This window comes from Gambusia affinis, linkage group LG23, assembly GCF_019740435.1.
Source record: "Gambusia affinis linkage group LG23, SWU_Gaff_1.0, whole genome shotgun sequence".
NCBI lineage: Eukaryota > Metazoa > Chordata > Actinopteri > Cyprinodontiformes > Poeciliidae > Gambusia > Gambusia affinis.
In genome coordinates this window covers 13,074,442-13,095,877 of record NC_057890.1, presented here as the reverse complement: position 1 = coordinate 13,095,877, position 21,436 = coordinate 13,074,442, and the positions used below count along the sequence as shown (strand labels likewise).

At 37.3% G+C, this 21,436-nt stretch overlaps 2 protein-coding genes across 2 annotated transcripts; both read right to left on the bottom strand.

Annotated features, from left to right (window-relative positions):
• Positions 1-1,879: 1,879 nt before the first annotated feature.
• On the bottom strand, positions 1,880-4,599 carry kera (keratocan). Its single transcript, XM_044107712.1, has 3 exons — positions 4,457-4,599; positions 2,675-3,542; positions 1,880-2,580 (listed from the first exon to the last, which is right to left on the bottom strand). The coding sequence occupies exons 2-3, from the start codon at positions 3,534-3,536 to the stop codon at positions 2,411-2,413; spliced, it is 1,032 nt and encodes a 343-aa protein (XP_043963647.1). The 5' UTR covers positions 3,537-3,542; positions 4,457-4,599; the 3' UTR covers positions 1,880-2,410.
• Positions 4,600-10,025: 5,426 nt separating this feature from the next.
• Positions 10,026-14,655, bottom strand: lum (lumican). Its single transcript, XM_044107711.1, has 3 exons — positions 14,543-14,655; positions 11,897-12,775; positions 10,026-10,901 (listed from the first exon to the last, which is right to left on the bottom strand). The coding sequence occupies exons 2-3, from the start codon at positions 12,768-12,770 to the stop codon at positions 10,747-10,749; spliced, it is 1,029 nt and encodes a 342-aa protein (XP_043963646.1). The 5' UTR covers positions 12,771-12,775; positions 14,543-14,655; the 3' UTR covers positions 10,026-10,746.
• Positions 14,656-21,436: the final 6,781 nt, after the last annotated feature.

Sequence of the window (21,436 nt, the reverse complement as noted above, 5' to 3'; positions counted from 1 at the left end):
CTGATCACTATGTAGTGATTCAGTGGAGGCATAATAATGGTAAATTGATCTGCAAACAGTTCTCACATGTGTGTTTAAGGTTGCAAGGTGGAGCCAAGTTCCCTTTCATCAAGAAGATTCTCTGTTTAAATCCCAGCTTGGGGCTTTCTGCATGAATTTTCAATGTTCATCCTGAACAAACATGCAAGTTAAACTGTTGTGTCTTGTCTTTTTCTGGTTATCTGTGTTCCACTGTGATGGACTGGAGATTTCCCAGGATTTGCTGCCTCTGGGTCATTGACTGATGGAGAAAAGCGCCTTCAGATGTAACGGTATGCAACGAAAAACCAATCCAGTCCCAATAAGAGAAGTGAACAACAGATCTGATTGGACAAAAGACTGACACCTTGTATCATAGCTGGTGTTTTTTGATACGAAATGCCCTGAAGCCTCCAAAATTTGGCCCTCTCTTGTTTCAGTCCTCATTCCTCAACGAAATACTCAATTTTTCTCCAGTTGGGGGAAAAAAGGAGAAATAAGCCCTTCTTCTATTAAATGATAATTCAGTGGAGAAGTAAAATAATTAAAATTTTTGATAGTTTTCAAAGATTACAAGATTGGTTTGCTATACTCACATTGATGTAAGTGGAGTAGATTTTTTAACGTTGTCGTAATCTTTTTTAGTCCTTTTTTTAAAGCATAAAGAGAACACACACATATATTTCCCCAGAGTTTTGTGTCAACATGCTGCCTGTTCCACTCATTCCACGGTAACTCGAGACCTTCTGCTGAGTGAGAGACAAAGGATGGAGTAGGAAAGCTGGAAATCTGTCTGCACCTGCTATATGAGCTAAGATTTCTATCCAGAAGCTTTTCTTCCTCATTTGACGTTTCTAAATGAGGAAGAGGATCAAATTAAATCCTCAAAGTACCATCGCTTGAGAGGGCGATGGATAGATTGCATGACAGAGTAACTTGTATGCCAGATGAAATGCTCTAAGTTGATCTCCTTTGTTAAAGTGTTCATGATGGCTCTGTTTAATTTTATTTGCCCAGCAGTAAAAGTATACTGCTAGCCTGACTCAAATGTCTTATGATGCCTAATCCTGGTGAAATCTCTTGAGATTTTATGGAAAAAAACATAACAGCTAAGGGTTCTTGAAGTTTTCCACTGTAAACAGTTATTGTACATTTTGAGGTTGAAGCAATGGCAGAACTAGAATATTATGGTGTGTAAAACAACTTTTCCTTGGTTGCCACAGTAAAACATTCTGTTTAGTAATGTTTCTGGCTGGAAAAGCTCTGGCTGTATCTGTGTTAAGCTGCTGACCACAGGCAGATTATATTTGCAGATAGCCTGACTAGTTAGCAGGCTAGAGTGGTTGTACTGTGTAGTAAACTCTTAAAAGCTAGTATTGAATTTACCTGGTGTTCATTCTACATTTATATATATTTACTTCACCTAAAACACAACATGGTGACAGCCTTTAATGAATTCCCCTGCTGCTGCTGCTGCTGTCAGTGCTTCAAGTGTTATGCTAATACTAGCATGCTAATGCTATAGCTCAAAATGTATTTCAGTATTGTGTATGGACATTTGTAGACAAAATTGTGCAATGATTTTTTGTAGAACTGGTGAAACTGACAGACAATTGTACAGAACAATAACAGAGATAAGTACTTATAGGTACGCTAGTCATGTTATGTGATATATTGCAATGGAACCAATATGACACACCACAAATGGTAAATTATGGTAGACATTTAATCTTCATGTAAATGGTGCGACAATTCAAAAAATACACAATTACATTATCACATGTTCATTCTAAGTTTTATTGAAGATAATTTAAGATGAAATCTCTTACACAATGTATTCAGAAAAAAATGACCAGAATGTTAAAAATAAGTTGGCAAATATTCACATTTTTGTGTACAAAACAAGGAGTAAAGTTGGCCATGAGTATTCACAGGATTCAAATTCTTACCCAGTATTAAATAAAAATAAATTACCAACAGTACATATATTTCTGTATACTTGACAGATTCTTTTAAAAAGCAAATAAAAACACCAAATCTACAAATATAAAGTGTCAAAAAAAACAACAACAAAAAATAAAAACAGAGAATATGGATATGTTGCAACTTTTTGAAATTCATTTCCAAATCTCACCATATCCCATTCTGTATTTATTTACACACAAGTTCAGGGGTCTACAGACGGGTATCTTCACTGACATAAGGCACAGCCAGTGGTCAGGAAATATTATATCAAAAACATCTATTGATCAGTGTGCTTTTTTCAGATTTTATTCCTTGTTTCACTTGAAAGACTTTCCAAGATGAATCAATGGAAAGCTTAATGTCAGTGGATGACTTCTCAAGTTTCATTGACTGGAACAACATCCACGTCATTTCAACAGTTTTCTGTTTAGATAACAATAGACCTAAGGAGACGAAAACACATGACGACATCCCTGGGAATCGGTGGACTGATCTCATTGCCATCCAGTCGGAGGTAGCGAAGTCTTGGCACGGAGTCGTTCGTCGAATCATCCAGAGAATCAACAGAAACGGGACACACACTAGAGCCATTCACACCTGGAAAAGAGCAAGTGGAAGTACAACAAGACATTTAGATTCATGTTCTACAAAACAACATTCCCAAAACACTTTTTCTTCAGCTAACACTTACTTGCAATCTTGTTGTGGTCAAGGTAGAGGTGTTCAAGGCCTGAGGGAATGACTGGAACCTCTGTCAGCTGATTGTGGGACAACTGCAGGTCCAGCATGCTGGAGATATTAAATATATCTTTTGGAACACCAGCACTGCCGAGCTTGTTGTGGTTGAGCCTCAGAAATGCCATTTTGGGCAAACCTTTGAAGTAATCAGCAGGAATCTTTTCAATGTTGTTGCCGTCGAGGAAAAGCTGGGTGGTGGTAGGCGGCAGTCCAAGGGGCATGCTATTCAGCTGGTTCTTAGCTAAATTGATCTGGACCAGGCTGGTGAGGCCCTTTAGGCTCACTTCAGTGACACCGTCATCCATCAGCTTATTCCCCTGGAGATCCAGCAAGTGTAGCTTGTCCAGGCCAACAAACACACCAGCGGGAATCTTGGAGATGCGATTGCGAGAGAGGCGTAAATGCTCCAGGCTGACTGGCAGTGGTGAAGGAACAGTAGACAGGAGGTTATCATCCATGTACAAGTGAGCCAGATGTTTCATCCCACCTAAGACACCATCGCCTACTTTGTCACTTGTAATTTTGTTGCGGTTTAGGTTTATCCAGCGCAGCTGTGTGGCATTCTGCAGTGCGTCTAATGGCATTGTTTCAATCAGATTGTTCTGCAGATAGAGATACCATGTGTAAGGGGGGATCTTAGGGATGCTCTTCAGCCCTTTGTTGTCACAGTACACCGCTCGAGGGAAGTTTTGGGGGCAATTGCACTCCTTAGGGCAGGCTTGCACTTGGGCAAGGAGTTCCTCGTAAGGCATGTCCTGGCTGATGGCTCGTGTTACCAGGCACAAAACAACCAAAATCTTCTGGAGACCAGCCATGTTGACCTATGTTTGAAAGAGAAAATATAACACATTTACTATAGTCAATTAAGTCAAATAGGAAACCAAAATTTTATTAGTTTAGTTGCTTTTGAGCAATCAAATCTTCTGTAGGGACTTTGCTGACGAGTGGACTTTACCAGCATCAGATACAGCATCAGCTAAATGTTAAAGACAGTGATCTGTTTCTTAAAGCATCACCATCCTGTTATTAATTTATCTTTCAAAAGCAGGGGTTAAAAGATTGGATCAATATTAATTGCTTAGACAAGTCAAAGATTTGTCCCCTCAGTAAAAAGATGCTGTTTGTTCAGTTGTATTGGGGAAAAAACTTTACTACAAAGCTCATTGCACAACTTTTTTAGCTGATGTATTGAGACACAAAAAAACAAATATGCAATTTGTAGGGATTAAAGTTCAGTGACTGACTGTAAACATGCTAATAAAGAAGCATTAAAAGCAAAAATCACAAGAAGAATGAACAAGGTCTAGTGGAGGTCTTGTCGGCTCCTGTCAGTCCTCCCCTTTAAACTTTCGCTTGATTTGTCTCAGCTGCCATCTGTTGCTTGTTTAAATTCTTGATGCGCTCCATGTTTGTCTGGAACTCATTTTGCATAGGGCATACTTTCCCCTGGACGAGCTCACTTCAAAGACAAAGCTGAATCACCCCTTTTTCAGAGTTGTGCCTGTGGTCAGAAAGACCAAAGCTTTTGACTATAGTTTGTACACAAGGTATGGTAGTATGGTGGAAATGTCATTCCACCGAGCATCAATGGGCCCGGTAGACAAAACATCAACGACAAATGGAATACAAATCTGTTTTTTATCACAGAATCGTGAGTTTCATTCTAATAAACATCCCCAGCTATAATCACAGGGAGGCATGACTAATCTCTCTTCTTTTCAGAAGCCCAGCTTACCTTTAGTTCTCTAAAGTTTTCTTTGCAATGTCTTTCCTCCGTATGTGATCAAGCGTGGTCCGAAATGACAGGGATGCTCGTCTTAGTTCCCCGTATTTGTACCAGAGCCTGTTTCATTCAACATGTGCCAACCTGTCACTCAGGATGACCTTAAAGCCCTTCTTAGCCAATCAGATGACCCAAACAAAGGGGTCCATAATCTCCTAGGGTTGTTAAGTATTTTTAGTGCTCAGTGACATGACCCACTTTGCTTAGATGTACTTGTTCTTGGATTGCTAATGTCCACATGGACAGCCCTTCTTTGCCCTGCAGGAATGACCGATCGTAAATAAATCCAGTGCCCCTTATCAACTCTTAAGCTACATTTGTAGGTAATTTATTGAGAGGGCAATCAGGATCTATTACTCTGCAAGTTACAAAGTTTATTTGCTTACAGACAACAGCGAACATAGTGTCTAAACACAAAGTCAGTATAATGGGTAGAGACATCTGTTTCCCAACATGGAAATGATCTAAACAGCGTTTAAAAGTTATCCAACAAAACAGCCTGACTGCCAGGACTGCAAGAACAGGACATCATGGTCAAGGGTAAACTTCGGAAAAATAAAGTACATATAATAATTATTGCAACTGCTATAAGAACAATGAGGGTTTCATGACAAATTAAACCCTCATTTTATTTGTCATGAATTCCTGTGCAGTAATTTTTCACACTGCTGATTTCACCTGCTTCTCTCCATTTCTTTTTGCAATGGCTGCCTATAAAGATTTTTTCCCCAGATTAACATGATCTAGTGACTGTCTTTCCTAGTCAGTCATTAATGGATATCTTGCTTTTATAAACATTTTTGTGTGAGTACTCCTTAAACGAATGATTTTGTGTTTAGCTGTGTCTTTTTCCTCAATTGAGTCACTAGCTGGAGCTCTTGTTTCCATTAACCGTTACACTTTTCTATAGAAAGTACTCCTGTTGTAGTGATACTGTAACCTGAGTTAATGTTGAAGCTATTACTGAAATCACCAATCTGTAATTTGGTTTTCTTCCCAAATAAAGTACAATTGGTTTAATGATGCTGTGTTTACCTCTGTCCCTTTTCCTGAATAGAGTAATTGAAGGCAGAGTTGTTGCCAAAAACTGCATATTCTTTGCCTTTTCTTCTCCAATGAAATGTTTCTGATCCAGTGTTTCTTTCACAAATTAAGCAACAGGCTGAACTATTACTGCACCTATCTCCTGGAGTAGTCATGGTCCAATACTTGAAAATGTTTCCTATCCTCTTGACTCCCGATTTGTTTCAGCAAACAGCTTCTCATACTGAGCCTGGTTCTGCTGGAGGTTTCTCCTGTTAAAATGGACTGGCTCCTGTCTGCTGCAAAGTTAGAGTCAGTTGGGTAACATTTACCAGTTGGCATGCAATGATTTAAACTGAACTGGAAAGCACATGTAACTGGATCTAAATTGACCTGAATAGAACCGAATTTGTTAAAATGTGCCAGATTGATTTGATTAAATTCTATATAATTGATATCATTTTGAACAGTTTGTCTTATGAAGTGAATTCAATTTGACATTTAATATTAATTTTATGAGGATTTCAGGTTTTTTGGGGTTGGGATGTGTTATCTTGCCCAGACGAGCTAATGTAACATCAAGCATGGAAATGAAAAAAGTCTAAGTTTAACACATTAGCTGCTGGCGCAAGAGGTAACGGTTTTATGGGACTTGCGTCATACTTAAGTTTACAAGATTTTACTTCAGGCATAAGATGCAAATTCTTTTTCAGAGCTGAGTTAACATCAGGCTTAATGGCCTTTTAACATGCAGGTGTGAGACTGTGCTAATTTCTGACGATGACGGCAAAGGATCAAATACGAGATAATCCCGGCCAACCTGTGAGGATAGGAGCAACACTTGTCCTTGATCAGCAGTGCAAGCCCATTAGAGTTCCTCCAGTTCACCCCGTGGTGTATTTGTGTGCATTGCTAATTGATCTATGCAAATTTGGAAGATTGCATAATAGATTAATAATCTAAAACTGGATTTTCTGGAAAAACAACAACAAATTTTATACTAAAAACAACTCTATAAGGTTTCAGTAGAGCGGATTCATCAACTCACACATGAATTAAAGTAAAGAGGTTTTTTTTTGGTCACAATGATTAGCAAATTAGGAGTAACATGAGAAGAATCTTTTTGATATATTAACAACAGCTCTTCTAATTAATCTATCGACTTCATAAAGTCTCACTGCTAAGGTTAGCTTGATGCAACTCCTCCGTCCTGCTGGCTGTGTGATGGCATTTAGAGTTTGCTGCTGGTAAATTTCACACTTAAAGTTGCCATGTTAATGGATTTAACATCGACCCTCAATGCAAAGGTGCATTGAGGGTCGATGCATAATGCCACCGAGACCATATCTGAGAAAAAAGTAAAATACACTTTTAAAAGTAACCTTGTGTGCAAGATTTGCTGCTGAACAGTGAGTCACAACTTTACTTTGTCTGTAAAATGAAACACATATTTACTGAAAACAAATACTTCCAACATTGTGCCTGAGAAAACTAAAGAGAAACACATGCTGAGGATTCTCATAGTACTAATTACCTGCCAGGATCTTTTACACTGAGCCAGTTATTGTAATTACACAACAGCCTTCATGTGCACATTATGAGTTTGCAGAACTGCATCCAGTTTTCCTGTGTTTTAAAACTGTAGGAGTTTGTTAGCAGGGATCGTTATAACTAGAGTTGAGAGAAGTTAACCCAGTTTATGGGTAATTAATGTATAGAGATGGATTTCACTCACCCGTATTGTTTGAAAAAAATCACAATAATAGGTATAAAAAGTGGAGCAAAGTTGAATCTTACTGTTTTTCCAATATATTAAAAAACACATAAGATTTAGATTTCAAAACTAGTCAAGAGATTTTAGATCTTGTCTTTCAGTTTTGGCATGAAGGTCAGAGGATGAAAGCTAAAACAAAATTTTACATTAGTCCCACCATTATACAAATTTAACAACAACAATTAAAATTTATCACAAAATAAGAAAACTAACATTATTACCTACTTTTCCAGGTGAAGTAAGGAATCTGCAGACAGGTGAGGTTTGGCTAACGCTCCTCTCCAGAGACTCGGTGATGATTGTCCTCTCTCACAGCAGACAGTGATTGGACCTCAGTTGCTGTTAAATCTTCATGCAACACCTTGCACACCGGTTGAACCGAGTGGCTAGAGCAAGTCTTGTCGGTGGGAGGACGACTGCGAGCTGGGATGTCCCTTCAGAAATTGTCACTTAACATTTTCTGCCAGCCCAGCAGTTTTTCTCCCACCTCTTTCAACGTTTCATTCTAAACTCTTTAGCCGTCAGTGGGCTTCAGAGCCATAAAGTGCTGGAACCCCTCACAACTAAATTTATTTATTTTTTAAGTGGAGGATTTGCTTTTGACTCATAACTGGGGAATGGGTACAAGACCAGTTTATTGCTCGATTTTAACGAACAGGCGTTGGGGTGTAATATTAAGCTGACAGGTGAGGTTGTAGAGGAGTTACCTTCTCCTCTTTTGGTACAACCCAAGGCTAATGTTTGTTGTCCCACTACCCCCAAATCCTCAAGTAGAAAAGATTTTTGTCAAATACAATGGATTCTTCCCTTGCAGAAACTTTAAATGACTGTTTAATTGTTCTTAATGGAAACTAAAACTTGGCGGTTTGGGTCAATTTTGCATCAGCTTAGAACAAAATGTCTTGTTAAAAGAGATTTTTGTTAGCTTGATAAATGTTTTTTTTTTTTTCCTTTTGAAAGCATGAACACAGTGTGCAAAACATTTCAACATTTTTCCAGATTCAAGTATACCCTGTAGAATTCAAATGAAAAACAATAGATTTGAGTGAAAAATCTAAAAAAAAATGCAATGATCTATTAATTTGACCTTTTTGACAATTATCAAAAGGATTAAATTACTGAAACTTGGATAAAAGATGATGATAAAAGAACCAATTTTGCTCAAATTTACCTAGAAATAGGACCGTAAGGAAGGTAAATAAAATCTCCAGAGCTCATCTGTAGTAGAGAAATTCTCCATAACCATCATTTATTTTAACACATCTTAATGGGATGTGTTGTTAAACAGCCTATTTACATTCCCTAGACCCTGACAGTTACCTTCTTCTTTTTTTTTTGTAAAAATCTTTTACTTTTCTCATTAGAAACTAAGCAAATGTGAATATTTAAAATGTAACAAAAATATTCATGTAAAAAATCAAAAGAAGTAAATGTCTAAGAAAACATTACACAATGACACAAGAAAAAAGTGAAAGGAAATCTGAAAAAGGAGATGGAGAACAGATGAGGGGAATGATGGATGGATGCAGAAAATGAGTGCAAACAGGGAGAACAGCTGGAGATGGTCTGGGCTGGAGGATAAACTTTGGGGGCTGCCGAACGGCAAAAGCTGATTGTACGTTCACTCTCTGTCTGAAGTGGGAAGATTTGAGGCTTACCGCTTCATGAAGGACTTTATTGTCTAGACACAGACAGCAGGAGCTTTACTCCTGGATTTTAAATAAGAGCAACAGCAGAGGGAGAAGGAGGAAATTGCCCTAGATTTAGAATCGGTGCAAATGACTGTATGAAAACATGTGAAATATTGAAGCAGTTGTTAAAGCAAACATGTAACATGATGTAAGATGGTTATGGGAGTGTGAGGAACGCAGATTTTTTAATTACTTTTTACTCTTATGAGTGTTATTAGGGTTGTAGCAGAAATAGTTAATACAGATTTATTTCAGGAGAAAATGGTGTAAGTGCTTCACTTCATAGCTGGTTTCATTTTAAGTGAGTTGGGATAAGATCTACCTAGGCTTTGCTTAGAGATGGTTTGTTGTTGTTCAACCATTTACAGTGTTGGTGTTAGTGTTAAAATTCATTTAACATAAAGGGGAGCCTTTACCGCAAGCCAAGCAAATAGGGATCATATCCTAAGTAAAAAATAAAGATTAAATCAAATTTCACTCTATATGAAGAGATACAAATCAGACTTTTCCTAATTTGACATTATATCAGACTAAACTTTTTCTGTTTTATGTCAGAATCCAAAACACTTTTTACTAAATGTCATTAAAATGAGAGACGTTTTCTTAAGATTTCTTTTCACTTTCTTTAAAGTCTGAAGTCTATTTACACTGAAATTGTGATCTGTTTGAACAGTTTGGTGAAGCCATGATGCCTTTGCTGCAAGACTCTGAATGACTAATTTACGTTGGTGGGTGATTTAAGTCAACACCTCAAACATACTGTCTTCTTTTGTGACATCACAGATATCAAGAAGATATTTTTGCACCCTTAGAATCAAGATAGCATTTGATTTTTTTTGGCAGGCCCCATAACTTTGGGAGATAGGATAAGGCACAATACAAAAAACCTTTGAAAATGTCCTAATTTTACCACATAAGTATAATACTGTCGTAACTATATTTATTGTAGCTAAAAACTGCAAAAGCTGTAAAAGTACACTAATTAGTGTGGTGCATAATAACTTGCATTGAATGCAAAAAAGGACTCCAGATATGAGTTATTGAACATTTATTTCCTATTACAAGAATACAAAGGATGAAACTTTAAGCACAATAGCAATGCATGTTACTTATTGCTTTCTTCAAAAAGTTATTTTCTTGTACAGAAGTCAGTTTGTTGATCAAAACAAAACAAATGTGAGTCTTCAAGCTGTTAATATGAAAAAAAGAGTCAAATTTAAAGCAGGCAGTTGTGAGTTCACAACTCTGGTATTTTCCTTTTTGTCCACTTTAATACATTCAAGATGCTAAAATATGGCTGCTATGAATCAGCTCAGCTATTTCACATTTGCTTACATTACACTCTGGAATCTGAGGATGTCTATCTGGATTGTGCTACATATCATTAACATACAAACATGGAACATACAAGACAGATTAGAAAATTGCTTTGTAACTAAATTATGATATTCAAGAAAGTAAGACATTCCAATGTATTTTATATTTGGCATATTTATATACAAAGCTGGAATGTTTAATTTGTATCTTGCTTTACTGTGTTTCCAATGAAATCAGACATTTTCTTCTTCGAATGTATATTTTTGAAAGAAAAGTAAAATTGTGACTGCAGACGAATGGAGATGAGATCAATATTTCATGTTTGCTAAATGCTTGCAATAAGTGCACAGACGTATGAGGGATCTTGATCCATGAAGGCTGTGGGTTGACGTTGTCATGGCAGCAGATGGTGGACTCTTGGACCGGTCGGGGGGTCCTCATTCAAACATGATGTCCGAAGCTTGACGCAGGCAGTTTGCAGACTCGGGGGGCATGTCGGTGTGCGTGACGTTGTTGGCGTCCAGACGCAGATGTCTGAGACGTGAATAGTTCAGCGGTCCTGTGAACTTGCAGAAACTCGCCAGATCGAACTCTGTGGGTAACAGAAAACAGGAGATGAACGTTGAAATCCTCCCAAATATTACATTTGTTCTTCTACTACATCCTTTAAATAATGCTATGACTCTTATCATTGTCAACCTAATGTAAGCTTTGTGATGTGATTTGAATGATTGTATTGAAATATTAGATTTGAAAGATAGACTGACTGTATCTTTATCTACTTATGACTGTATCATAAGTAGATACATTTCGTTCTAACATACCTACATTTCTTACCTGTAATCAACATATTTGCATCCATGATCTTAATCACAATAAATGTGTTTATTTTTCTTTGGAGGTAAATATTTTGATGAATTCTTGTCTCACATACATAATAATCATTTTATGAATGTTTTATATTGCTTCCTATTTCTGTCGATTATGATTTTGATCATTACTTGGGTCCGTTGACTCCTGGAAATACGAGAGATTATGACTCATGATCAAACCAAAATAACTCTGAGTGACGTCATGCTGATCCCACATTCCCATTTTCTTATAGTGAATTGCAATGATGTGTTCTGACTGATGGACAGTTGGAACAAAATATTGTTTTCATATGTGAAAAAGTTGGTTATGAAACAACTGATACTGCAAAAGTATAATATGGCAAAAGGTCAAAATGACCAACACCGATCCGTTCTGTCAAATCAAGTAAGTGTAACTCTGTTTCCTCTGTTTCTTGATCCAGCATTTCCATTTTACTCAAATGCTATCATGATTGTACTAATAACCAACAGAAACAAAAATCTTTTATCTTGTGGGGAGATCTCAAAAGGTGTTTTTTTTTTTTTTTTTTTTACTCTTTGCAGGAAAATAGTATTCCTATTTCAAAATGACTAAATAGTCCGTTGTAAGATGGCAGCTCACATTCAGACAGGCTCTGCTGGAGATTAGTCTAATCGACCAACGTCTAAAATGAAGTTTTCAAGATGTTGCATCATTCTGCGCCGAAATAGCTTCACATGCAGAGCATAAACTTACTGTTGATCTCATTGGCCTGAAGGTAGAGCTGCTCCAGCTGCTCGTTGATCTCAGGGATCGACTGAAGTTTGTTGAAAGACAGATCCAGCTCCAAGAGCGAAGTCACATTGAACACCCCAGCAGGAATCCCAGAGTCCTGCAGCTTGTTGTGGGAGACCCTCAGGTACCGCAGGGCGGGCAGCTTCTTCAGGAACCCTGCTCCGATTTTATCGATCTCATTATAATCAGCGTAGAGGATTTCCAGCGAACTCGGGACTCCGGCTGGCATCTTCTTCAACTTGTTGTGGCTCAAGTCCAATGACAGCAGCTTCTTCGGGCCTTTGAATGCGTCTGCGATGCCTTCAGAGGTTAGCTCGTTGTGCTGAAGGCTGACGGAGGTCAAATTCTCCTTGTCACTCAAGAGTCCAGACGGAAACTTGGACAACTTGTTGTTCGTCATCTTCAGCTCTTCGAGGGACTTTGAGGGAGGAATGACTGCCTCTGTGATCTCGTTGAAGCTGAAGAATAGCTTCTCCAGGGCCGTCAGTTTATCAACTGTGCCTTTCTCTATCTTGGCGTTGGTGATCTTATTGTTGTCGAGCACCAGCCAGCGCAGGGTGTCAGTGACATTATCAAAAACTCCTGCCTTGATCTCTTCAATCAAGTTGTTCTGGAGGTACAGGTACTTGATCCCAGTGGGAACGATAGGGACAAACTTTAGCTTGCGGCTGTCACAATACATTGCACTTGGGAAATTGATTGGGCAATCACATTCTTTGTTGCAGTTTGGCCCTGACGGCCCCAGCATCGAAAATGGCTGGTAGTCGTAGTCGTAATACTGGCACCGGGCGATGTTGGCCAGTAATACCAAGAGGGTGACATGGAGAGGAAACATGGCTTCTGTGGACAGGAAAAGAAAAAAGAGAAGCTGGCAAAAAAAAAAAAATAAAAACACAGTAAGGTTGAATTAATTAAAAACTAGAAAAGTGAAAGATAAATAACATTACATGAAATTGATCTTCATCTGCAGATGAAGATCAATTAATAATTTTCAGGAAGCAGAAAATTGGCATTCAGTTTGGTGTTTGACTCTAATAATCATTATACAGTTACATATTCCAAGCATTTGTCAATTAATTAAAAATAAACTTGTAATGGTTTTATGTGGCCTACTCAAAGTAGTTGCTCAGCAGACAGTCACTTACACCCTCCACCGGGAGGTTAAGTCACAGAAGATAATTTTTAAAGATGAAGAAGAAGCGTTTTAGTAGAAAGTTGAGTGCAGTAGAGTAAAAGATTGGAAGGATTGTTCGAGAGATTATACAAGTGTTTCAAGAGCCACTACACACAGACTGGTTTGAGACAAGGAAGTGTTGCAACTGCCAAGAGGAAGAAGAGACGCACCAGACCCGACAATGGAGATGAGATGAAAGCAGCTATTAAAACTTCATCAGAGTCACAGGATGCTCACCACCAAGCCACACTCCTGGTGCACTAATTTATGCAAAAAGAGCGCTGGCCAAGCATATGCTGTACATTATATAGTATTAGTTTCCAGGATAATTTTTTGGTGAAAGGCTAACTTTTTTTTATGATCACCTTCCTAAAGTGATCATCAAAAGTGATTTTTTTTTTTTTGTTTTATTTATTTTTACTTTTTTTTTTCCTTGTCTAAATCACCTTTTGGCAAACAAAACAAAACAAAAAAAACCCTAGACCATCATTTTAGGAAGGTTTTACAATGTTATTAACGTTATGTGATGTTCTAATGTAAAAACAAAACTTTATTTTAGGTTTTTATTAGCTTTTAGCTAATTAAAAGTAACAACAAAACATTACTTAATTATATCCCTGTGTGTAATGATGGTCCATATTTCACCGTAATTCAATTATTGAGACACTTTTTCCATGTTCTAATTTGAGAAACATCTGTAGAAGGAAGGTAAGCAGGCAAGATCTGCTTTTTTAAAATAAAAAAAAGTACCTTTGTTTTTCAGAACTCATGTATTCATATTGAAAGTTAAAAATAAAGACGTAAACACTTCGTAGCTGATGAAAAAAGTTGTGAAGCCTGGACAACATACACAGTGGCCACACCCACTTCAATGTATTTTGACAGATGACTCCATGTAAAGCAGATGAGGGAGTCGTAGTCCTTGAACACCGTTCAAAATAAAGTAACTGCATCGAAAGCTTACATAAAACCAAACAAATCCAGAATGTTCCAGAAATTAACAAACTGCCAATGAGTAACGCTTCTTTACTGCTCTGAAAACTTCACTGGAGCTCGACGTTAAAGGCAGTCAACAACAAAAATAGTGTTTTTATTACATTTGAGATGCACAAAATCAGGTTTGCAGATAAGGTTTAACTAGACTGATTAATTCCAGACCCTGTGGAAATGCAGAAAGATTCTGGATCCAAGAATGAGGAATTACTCTTCAAAGCCAGACAAAGGCATTGTTCAAACATAGAAACATGTTCATTTCACACTTAGCTGTCAAAATGCAAAATCATTCAACTTTTATGAGTAACTTTTCAGACATGCAGAAATGTTTTTTGCCTTCTCTGTTGCAGCCTGTGCCCTGCAGCCCCAGCATTCCCATCCGGAAAACAGGAATAAAATGGAATATTCAAAGAGGAAATCTCAAATCCATGCAAGCTTACCTGTGCTTCTCTTTTTTTTTTTTTGAGCAGAGGGGCCGGGAGGAAAGAACAATGTGGTGTTCAAAAACTGAAAGTCTCTGGAGAAAATCAGAGAGAAAGAAGGAGAGGGGGAGGAGTGACGGGAATTGATGGAGAAACAGAAGGAGAAAGAGGAGGGGAAGATGGGAGTCAGGGCGTGATCAGTGGGAACGTAAGGGGGAACCATCATCAAAAAACACTTCGCTCAAACAATTGAGCTTAGGTGTAGCAATAGATATTGAATAGTTTAAAAGAAACTTTCGTCTAGAAGTTTTCTGAAACAGTTTCAGTCTACCTGTGAGTGCGCCCCTTCACAAACGGTCATTAGTTCTGTTTGCTAAGCAAAAACCAAGTTTGTGGGTCTGTTTACGGGAAAATGTTCGACATGGAGACGAAGCTTTATGGAAAAATGTGAAAATCATCTTTGGCAGGTTTGCAGCCCAGACGCTGCTCCTCAACATGAATAAATTAATCCGCAGCCTGTGAGCCAGGCTTCGGAAATTCTGACGGAGAAAGGACATAAAAACGGCAAAAGCAGACTTGCAGAACACTGGAGGAAAACATTTCTTCTTCCCGTCTCTTTTGTTTTTGACAAGTAAAAACAAAACTATCGGGTTTTTAAGCAAGTCCAATTGATCCCATGTGTGAGCCTTCTGAATCATGATTCTGACCATTGACCCTTTATTTCTGTTCTAACTTGCTAAATCTCTGGGAGAGTTTTTGTAAAAGACGGAGAATTACTTTAAAAAACAATAAGTAATGAAGGTACAGTGGACGAAAACCTTTGTCTGTTTTTATGGGTGGATTTTCAGCCCATCATTATGCTGAGAACTGACACCTGGATCGAATTGTTCTCAGTTCTCTGTTTCTCTACTTGCATAACATTCTCCTTTTCTGTGGAAAACTTTCATTCTTCTGAGTCTTGCTTGGCATACTGTCACTTTGCAAAAACTAATCATGTCATTTGAACTTTCCCCCATTAAATCCACATTAAAACCACAAACATCAGCACATTTATTTGGGTTTTTATTACGAGCAAGACCAACAGTAGAAGTCAAATGAGATAGGGATGTTTTCACAAACAAGAATATGAGAAGCAGGGTTTGGACTTGCATTCCATTGCCTTGACTCTGATACCCATAAATAAAATCTGGCGCCACCAAGTGCCTCCAAATGTTATCTAAGTAGTAAATAATGCAGTTAATATAATGTTAATATGATTAACATTATAATATAATATAATTATATATATATATATATATATATATATATATATATATATATATATATATATATATATATATATATCAGTGGCTGGGATAGTGGTATCAAGCTCTGTTATTAATATATTTTATGACACAGGCCATAAAAATGGATTTGTACTTTTTCAGTTAGATAAATGTCCAACTAGAGAACAGATGAGTTTCTCTTACATGACAATCAAATTTCAAAGTTGTTGGTAATCTGGTTCAGATTTATACAAAGCTGAATTACAACATAAACTTCAGATAAATCATGCATTCAAAGCACAACGATTCTTTTTACACCTCACATTTAATCAGTCGATATCAAACTTCTGATTAGTTGTAAGGTATAGCTGCAAAAATGACAAACGACTACTCCTTCCAGTTTGCTTTGGAAGGGAACAGTTTGTTTCCCGGTCAGGATACAGTTTATGCTTCTGTCACTTCATCTCAGCACATCCACAAATATTTATTGCCTTGAGGTTGCCATGTTTCTACCTCTGTTGCTGGTAGCGTTTAGTGTGAACACACTCGTAAGTCATTCCAGATTTATTTTGTTGTTGTTTTTCTCGGGGACAACACTCTGTCATTTCTATGTCACACTGTTTCTATTTGAGTGTCTAGATGTTTGATTCTTGCTCTCTAATTCTCTCTTGGAGCAGATTGCAGACACTTGCTTTCAGGAGTGTTTTCTTAGTACTCAGGTTACTACTTGATTACTAACCCCACTGAACATTTGTGGAGACATTTTGGGTGTTTGGTTCGGGATGGTTGAAGAGTGGGACACCACAGCAATGTGTAACCGAGGCATTGACCTGCTGTGGTTGTAGATGATTCTTCCATGCACTTATAAGGACCCTATTTGTTAAATGAATAATGAATTAAATTGTCTGTATATCTTGTTTCTTCAGTCAATGCAAAGTAAGATTCACACGCAGAACTAACTTTTTATTAATTGCAAGGATTTGGTGCGCAAAAGCATTTATGTCACAATTTTAACACACTTTGAATATAAAACAACATCCATCCATCACCTACGATAATTTATCACCTTCGGTCAGGTCGCCTGTCTGTCATGGAGCAACTTAAAGACTCACAGCACAAAAAACATAATTGCCAAACTCGTTGCTGATGGCAATTTAGAGAAACCAATTACTGCAACATTTTTTTAATATACAAAAAGGCATAAAAAAAAACATTGTTGTAACAAAGAATAATTGGCCAAACACACATTTTTTTCCTTATCACATATGTGTTTGTGTTCTTTGACCACAGGAAGCAGCCATGCAGACGATTAAAGAAAATCCAGTAGGCATTTAAACCGCTGGATTTAAACCACTGTTGGTTTAAATCAACATTTCCAAGTTAAATGTAGAAAATGTCTCCACATTAAACTTTTTCCACAAAAAAGTTGCATGTGGAAACATTTTCAAAATGCAAAAAAAAAAAAAAAGAAAGAAAAGAAAAACATGAGAAATCAGCACAACAGTCGGGTTTGGCTGCCAAATAAAGACAGTTCTTTTGCTATCTGCATTTTTCACTAATCAGTTCACCAATCAGATTAGATCTGAGAAAGGGAAGACATAAAGGGAAAGCTTTTTGTCTTAAAGCCTCAAATTAACCTATAAAATGAAGCTGCCAGAAAAAGTGTTTCTGTTGCCTAACAAACAGGCCTTTGTTAGGCTTTTAATGGCAGTCTTAGATACCATAAAATAGAAAGTGATAGAAAGTGGGGGAAAAAAATCCAATGGAGTTTTGAGCAAATGATAAATATGTTTTTATCCTTTGAAAGATTCAAATTCAATTCAGTTTATTTATATAAATGTCAATTCACACCAAATGTCACCACAAGGCACTTTATCATACATTTCAACTGATCCCAGATATGAAACAGTACAGTAAGCTCAGTTAACACACATGTTATAGAAAAGGTTTAATCTCTTCAGAATGCATAGACTCCTGGATTTATTAAAATGTTGCATCAGTAGGTAAATTTACAGTAATCTGGTTTTGCAGCGGATCTTCCACAATGTCATGAACCTGTAAATACCAATAAAGTTATTATCAGGCTTTACCAAAATAACACAAACTTTTCTGTAAGACATGTCTCTAAATCATGTTCAATCTCATTTTCCTAAACATTCTTTCAAGGTAAAGAAGGTAAACTTCATTAGGTACATGCCAGTGTCAGTGCACATCTGACATCAAGAGCATCTTTGGGATGTGAAGAAACAAAAAAAATCTCATCATGATGTGAAACTGGCGAATCTACAACCAAAATCCCAGGATATTTTTAAAGACACCTTATTGAATCTACATCACAGAGAAATAAAGCAGTTCATAAGGCAAAAACCGAGGGCGACTCAGCCCTCATGAACTAGGATTGTGCAGAACATGAGTTAAAGTTAAAGATGAAATGACTTCCTTTAAGAGGTTGATAGAATGCATCAGCTAATTACTGTGATAAATGTTTGTGTTACACTGGTCAAACTATGTTGTCAATCCCAACGAGCGAAGCCAAATAATAACAAAAAAAAACCTTTTAAAATGTTGCTAATTATTCTTTAATGGGTACTATTATTAATTAACCACACATTAAATATTTTTGCTTAGCTTTATATATTGCAATCCATGTGACCATAGAAAAAGCACACAGAAAATTATTAGAACTAAAATGTACATGTAGCAGAGGGAAATATTGTTTCTCTATTTTAAATAAAAATAGAGAAAACTTAGCATACAGATTCTTTAAAGGGCATCTAGAGATTTGCTTTCCTCTTTAACAGCATCTCTGTCCATCTTGAACCTCATTAGCTAATCAAAAATATTTATTAAGTTAAAAAATTATCCATAAGAAATTAAAATGCAAACTGTGTTTGCTGTGAATGCAATGCTAATAGAGATTTTCAGCACATGTTGAAAAAGAAAAAAAAAAAAACAGACAAAAAAAAATACAGCTGGAGCCCACATGAGCATGCTTTGTCAAAGGGTACACATATGGAGATCCAAGCAAGCACATTAGCAAACAGGATATTCTCAGGCTTCTTGGCACAGACACACAGGAGCTTCTAATAAAACCTCAGACGGCACCCAGACACCACCTTCTGTTCCTGCCGCGCGTCTTAAACCGAGACTCGTGCCCTGCGCAGGCCCGGCCGTTCTCTCACCTTCAGTCTCATGGGCTCACATGTGCCCAGGGGCGACAAAATCCAAGGCGGAGAGCTTCTTAAAGCACATGACGTCTCCTCCTCTTTGTCTGAGTCGTCTTGCATCACAGAACCCACCTGATTTTTAAAAAAGAATCCCCAAATTATAAAATGCAGTGTATCTTGAACCACCTAAAAGGTGTTTTTGATGTATAAAACATCATGCCTGCAGTTAAGTTTAACACACATTGCTAGGGTTTCAGAATCAGTGTCGACATATTATGTTAAAAAGCACGCTAAAATTAATCATGATAGTTTTTGAGTTGGACAGATTGAAAATAAACACCTGGTTTTTTTTTCTTTCAGGATCTTGTCTCATCTGTTTTGACAAGGTTAAAGAGCTCAGGCTACTTTGGTTGCATAAGCGCCACAGTAAAAAAAAACAAACAAGCACATGCACGCACACACACACACCTAGAAACACATGTGAAAACACACACTTAAACAAGTGTGCGCAAATGTGATTTTAGTGAACAGTCAAACACAACTTTGGGTATTCCGCCTGCCAGTGGCTGCACATGAGCTAAAGCTGTCCGACACGCATGTCTAAACACACAGGAATATTTGCAGTAAGCCTCAAGCTAGAAGCTATACGTGCCTATAGGGTCCAGGAGATAAATGTCTCTTCACATCCTCAAGTTGGACCATGCTCAGGAGAGCGATTCATGAAAAGAGGCGGACAGGGTGCTGGTCTGGAAATCACCACTTGGGGGCAACAGATTGAAGTGCAGAGCTGAACTCACTCTGAGAGTTTTAGGATGAGCTCCAGAATTCAAACACTGACGCTTTGTCCTGTTGGGAGGACATAGAAGTTCAAAACTGCATCACGTGGAGAGAGATGTAAGATTACATTTTCATCTGCATATTTGTTGTTAAAGTATCCGTTCATATGGAGTCCAACACCTTTTACTTTAAGCCATAAACTGTCTGGAATGCAATGAAATATAATTCAGAAAATTACTACTCACTCACTTTTGTCTTGACATCTGGTCTTAGCTTATGCAGGTGCACCTCAGTAAATTAGAATATTATTGAAAAGATTTCTGTAACTCAATTCATAACGTGAAACACATTGTGTGTACAAACAGGCATGTTTTAAGCCATCATTTCTGATAATTATGTTGATTTTTTGCCTGCTTCTAATAAAAAACATGACCTTTAATAACAGAACAACAAAAAAATGGGCTTAATAGAAGTAGGTCTGATACCTTCTTAATGTTTTTTTTTTTTTTTTTTTTTTTTTTACAAATGTTTGCATATTTACTCTATTGTGGTAATATTGTCCTGCTCCATATGTAAATGGTTTTGATAGACAACAAACCTGGGATAACAGGTTTAGTTATCCCAGGCCTTAAAAAACAACTTGAATTCTGGCGCTTTTCTGGAGAACTTGACTCCAAATTATTAACCAAAAGTCTGCCTACTTTCCTAGAGCGTATTTGAAGTATTCAAAGGAAAATGCAGCTTGAGAAACTATAACATCTATAGGAGGAATGCTACGTGAGATGCTATTGGTTGGCGTTTGCACCATTTATTTTCCTTGGACATCTCTAAAGCATGCCAATATCAGACAAATGGCTTATTACCAGCCTCTCCAGAACCTGACCATCAACTGTTGTAGTAATCCAGCTATTTGATTCTGGTGTGCATGTAAAAGTTGCATGATATTAACTCTTGGCCTGAGGTTTTAGACCCTTTTGATTTAATCTGTAAGTTCAATTGAAATAGACCCTGAATTATTGTTGGTAATCTCTTGGAGTAGCTACAGCGTAGGGTTGTCTTTGCCCCATTTTCAGTCAAACAATACTTTTAACCTTTCTAAAGTCACCACTTTGGCAAATACAATCAATGATTTATTACACTGTACTCGCAAGAAAAGAAAAATGACTTTGGTAGGGTAATAAATTTAGCCTGAAATCATTTCAAAGCCACTAGGTGATAGATTCTAGTTTCCTTCGACAAACTAGAATCTGTGTGGACGAACAGGAGTAGTATCTGTCTGCCTCATTAGCCACGAAATATCAAGCCAACAAATCAGGGGTTTTGAAGACACACGGCCATCTTTTGAGAAACTAATTCAAAGTTGCTAAAGTCATTCACACAGAAGGCCGGAGTCATCGATTTGAATTAGAGCCTTTGTGCAATGACTTGACTTGAGTCACAAATGCTGCAAACAGCTGTGCTTTTAATAATTATTGCGGGGACTGATTCAAGAAGCTAGTTTAGGTCCCAGGTTGTTAGCTGCAGCAAGAAGACATTGCAGCAATAATTCTTTTTTATTTTGATTCTATAATTAACAGAAATGACTAAACAAAAATGGATTTAACATACAAAAACTTGGATAAAAAATAAATCAATTTGAGAACATAAAAAACCCCTCATGATTACAGGATAGAACAATTTAGTGCATGAAAACATATCCTTTA

What these genes read in the sequence shown, in the direction of transcription:
- kera (XM_044107712.1), bottom strand. Translation starts at nt 3,536, where the DNA reads ATGGCTGGTCTCCAGAAGATTTTGGTTGTTTTGTGCCTGGTAACACGA. An exon ending in TGACCACAACAAGATTGCAA is followed by an intron (nt 2,581 to 2,674) that starts GTAAGTGTTAGC and finishes GCTCTTTTCCAG; the next exon opens with GTGTGAATGGCTCTAGTGTG.
- lum (XM_044107711.1), bottom strand. Translation starts at nt 12,770, where the DNA reads ATGTTTCCTCTCCATGTCACCCTCTTGGTATTACTGGCCAACATCGCC. An exon ending in TCAGGCCAATGAGATCAACA is followed by an intron (nt 10,902 to 11,896) that starts GTAAGTTTATGC and finishes TGTTACCCACAG; the next exon opens with AGTTCGATCTGGCGAGTTTC.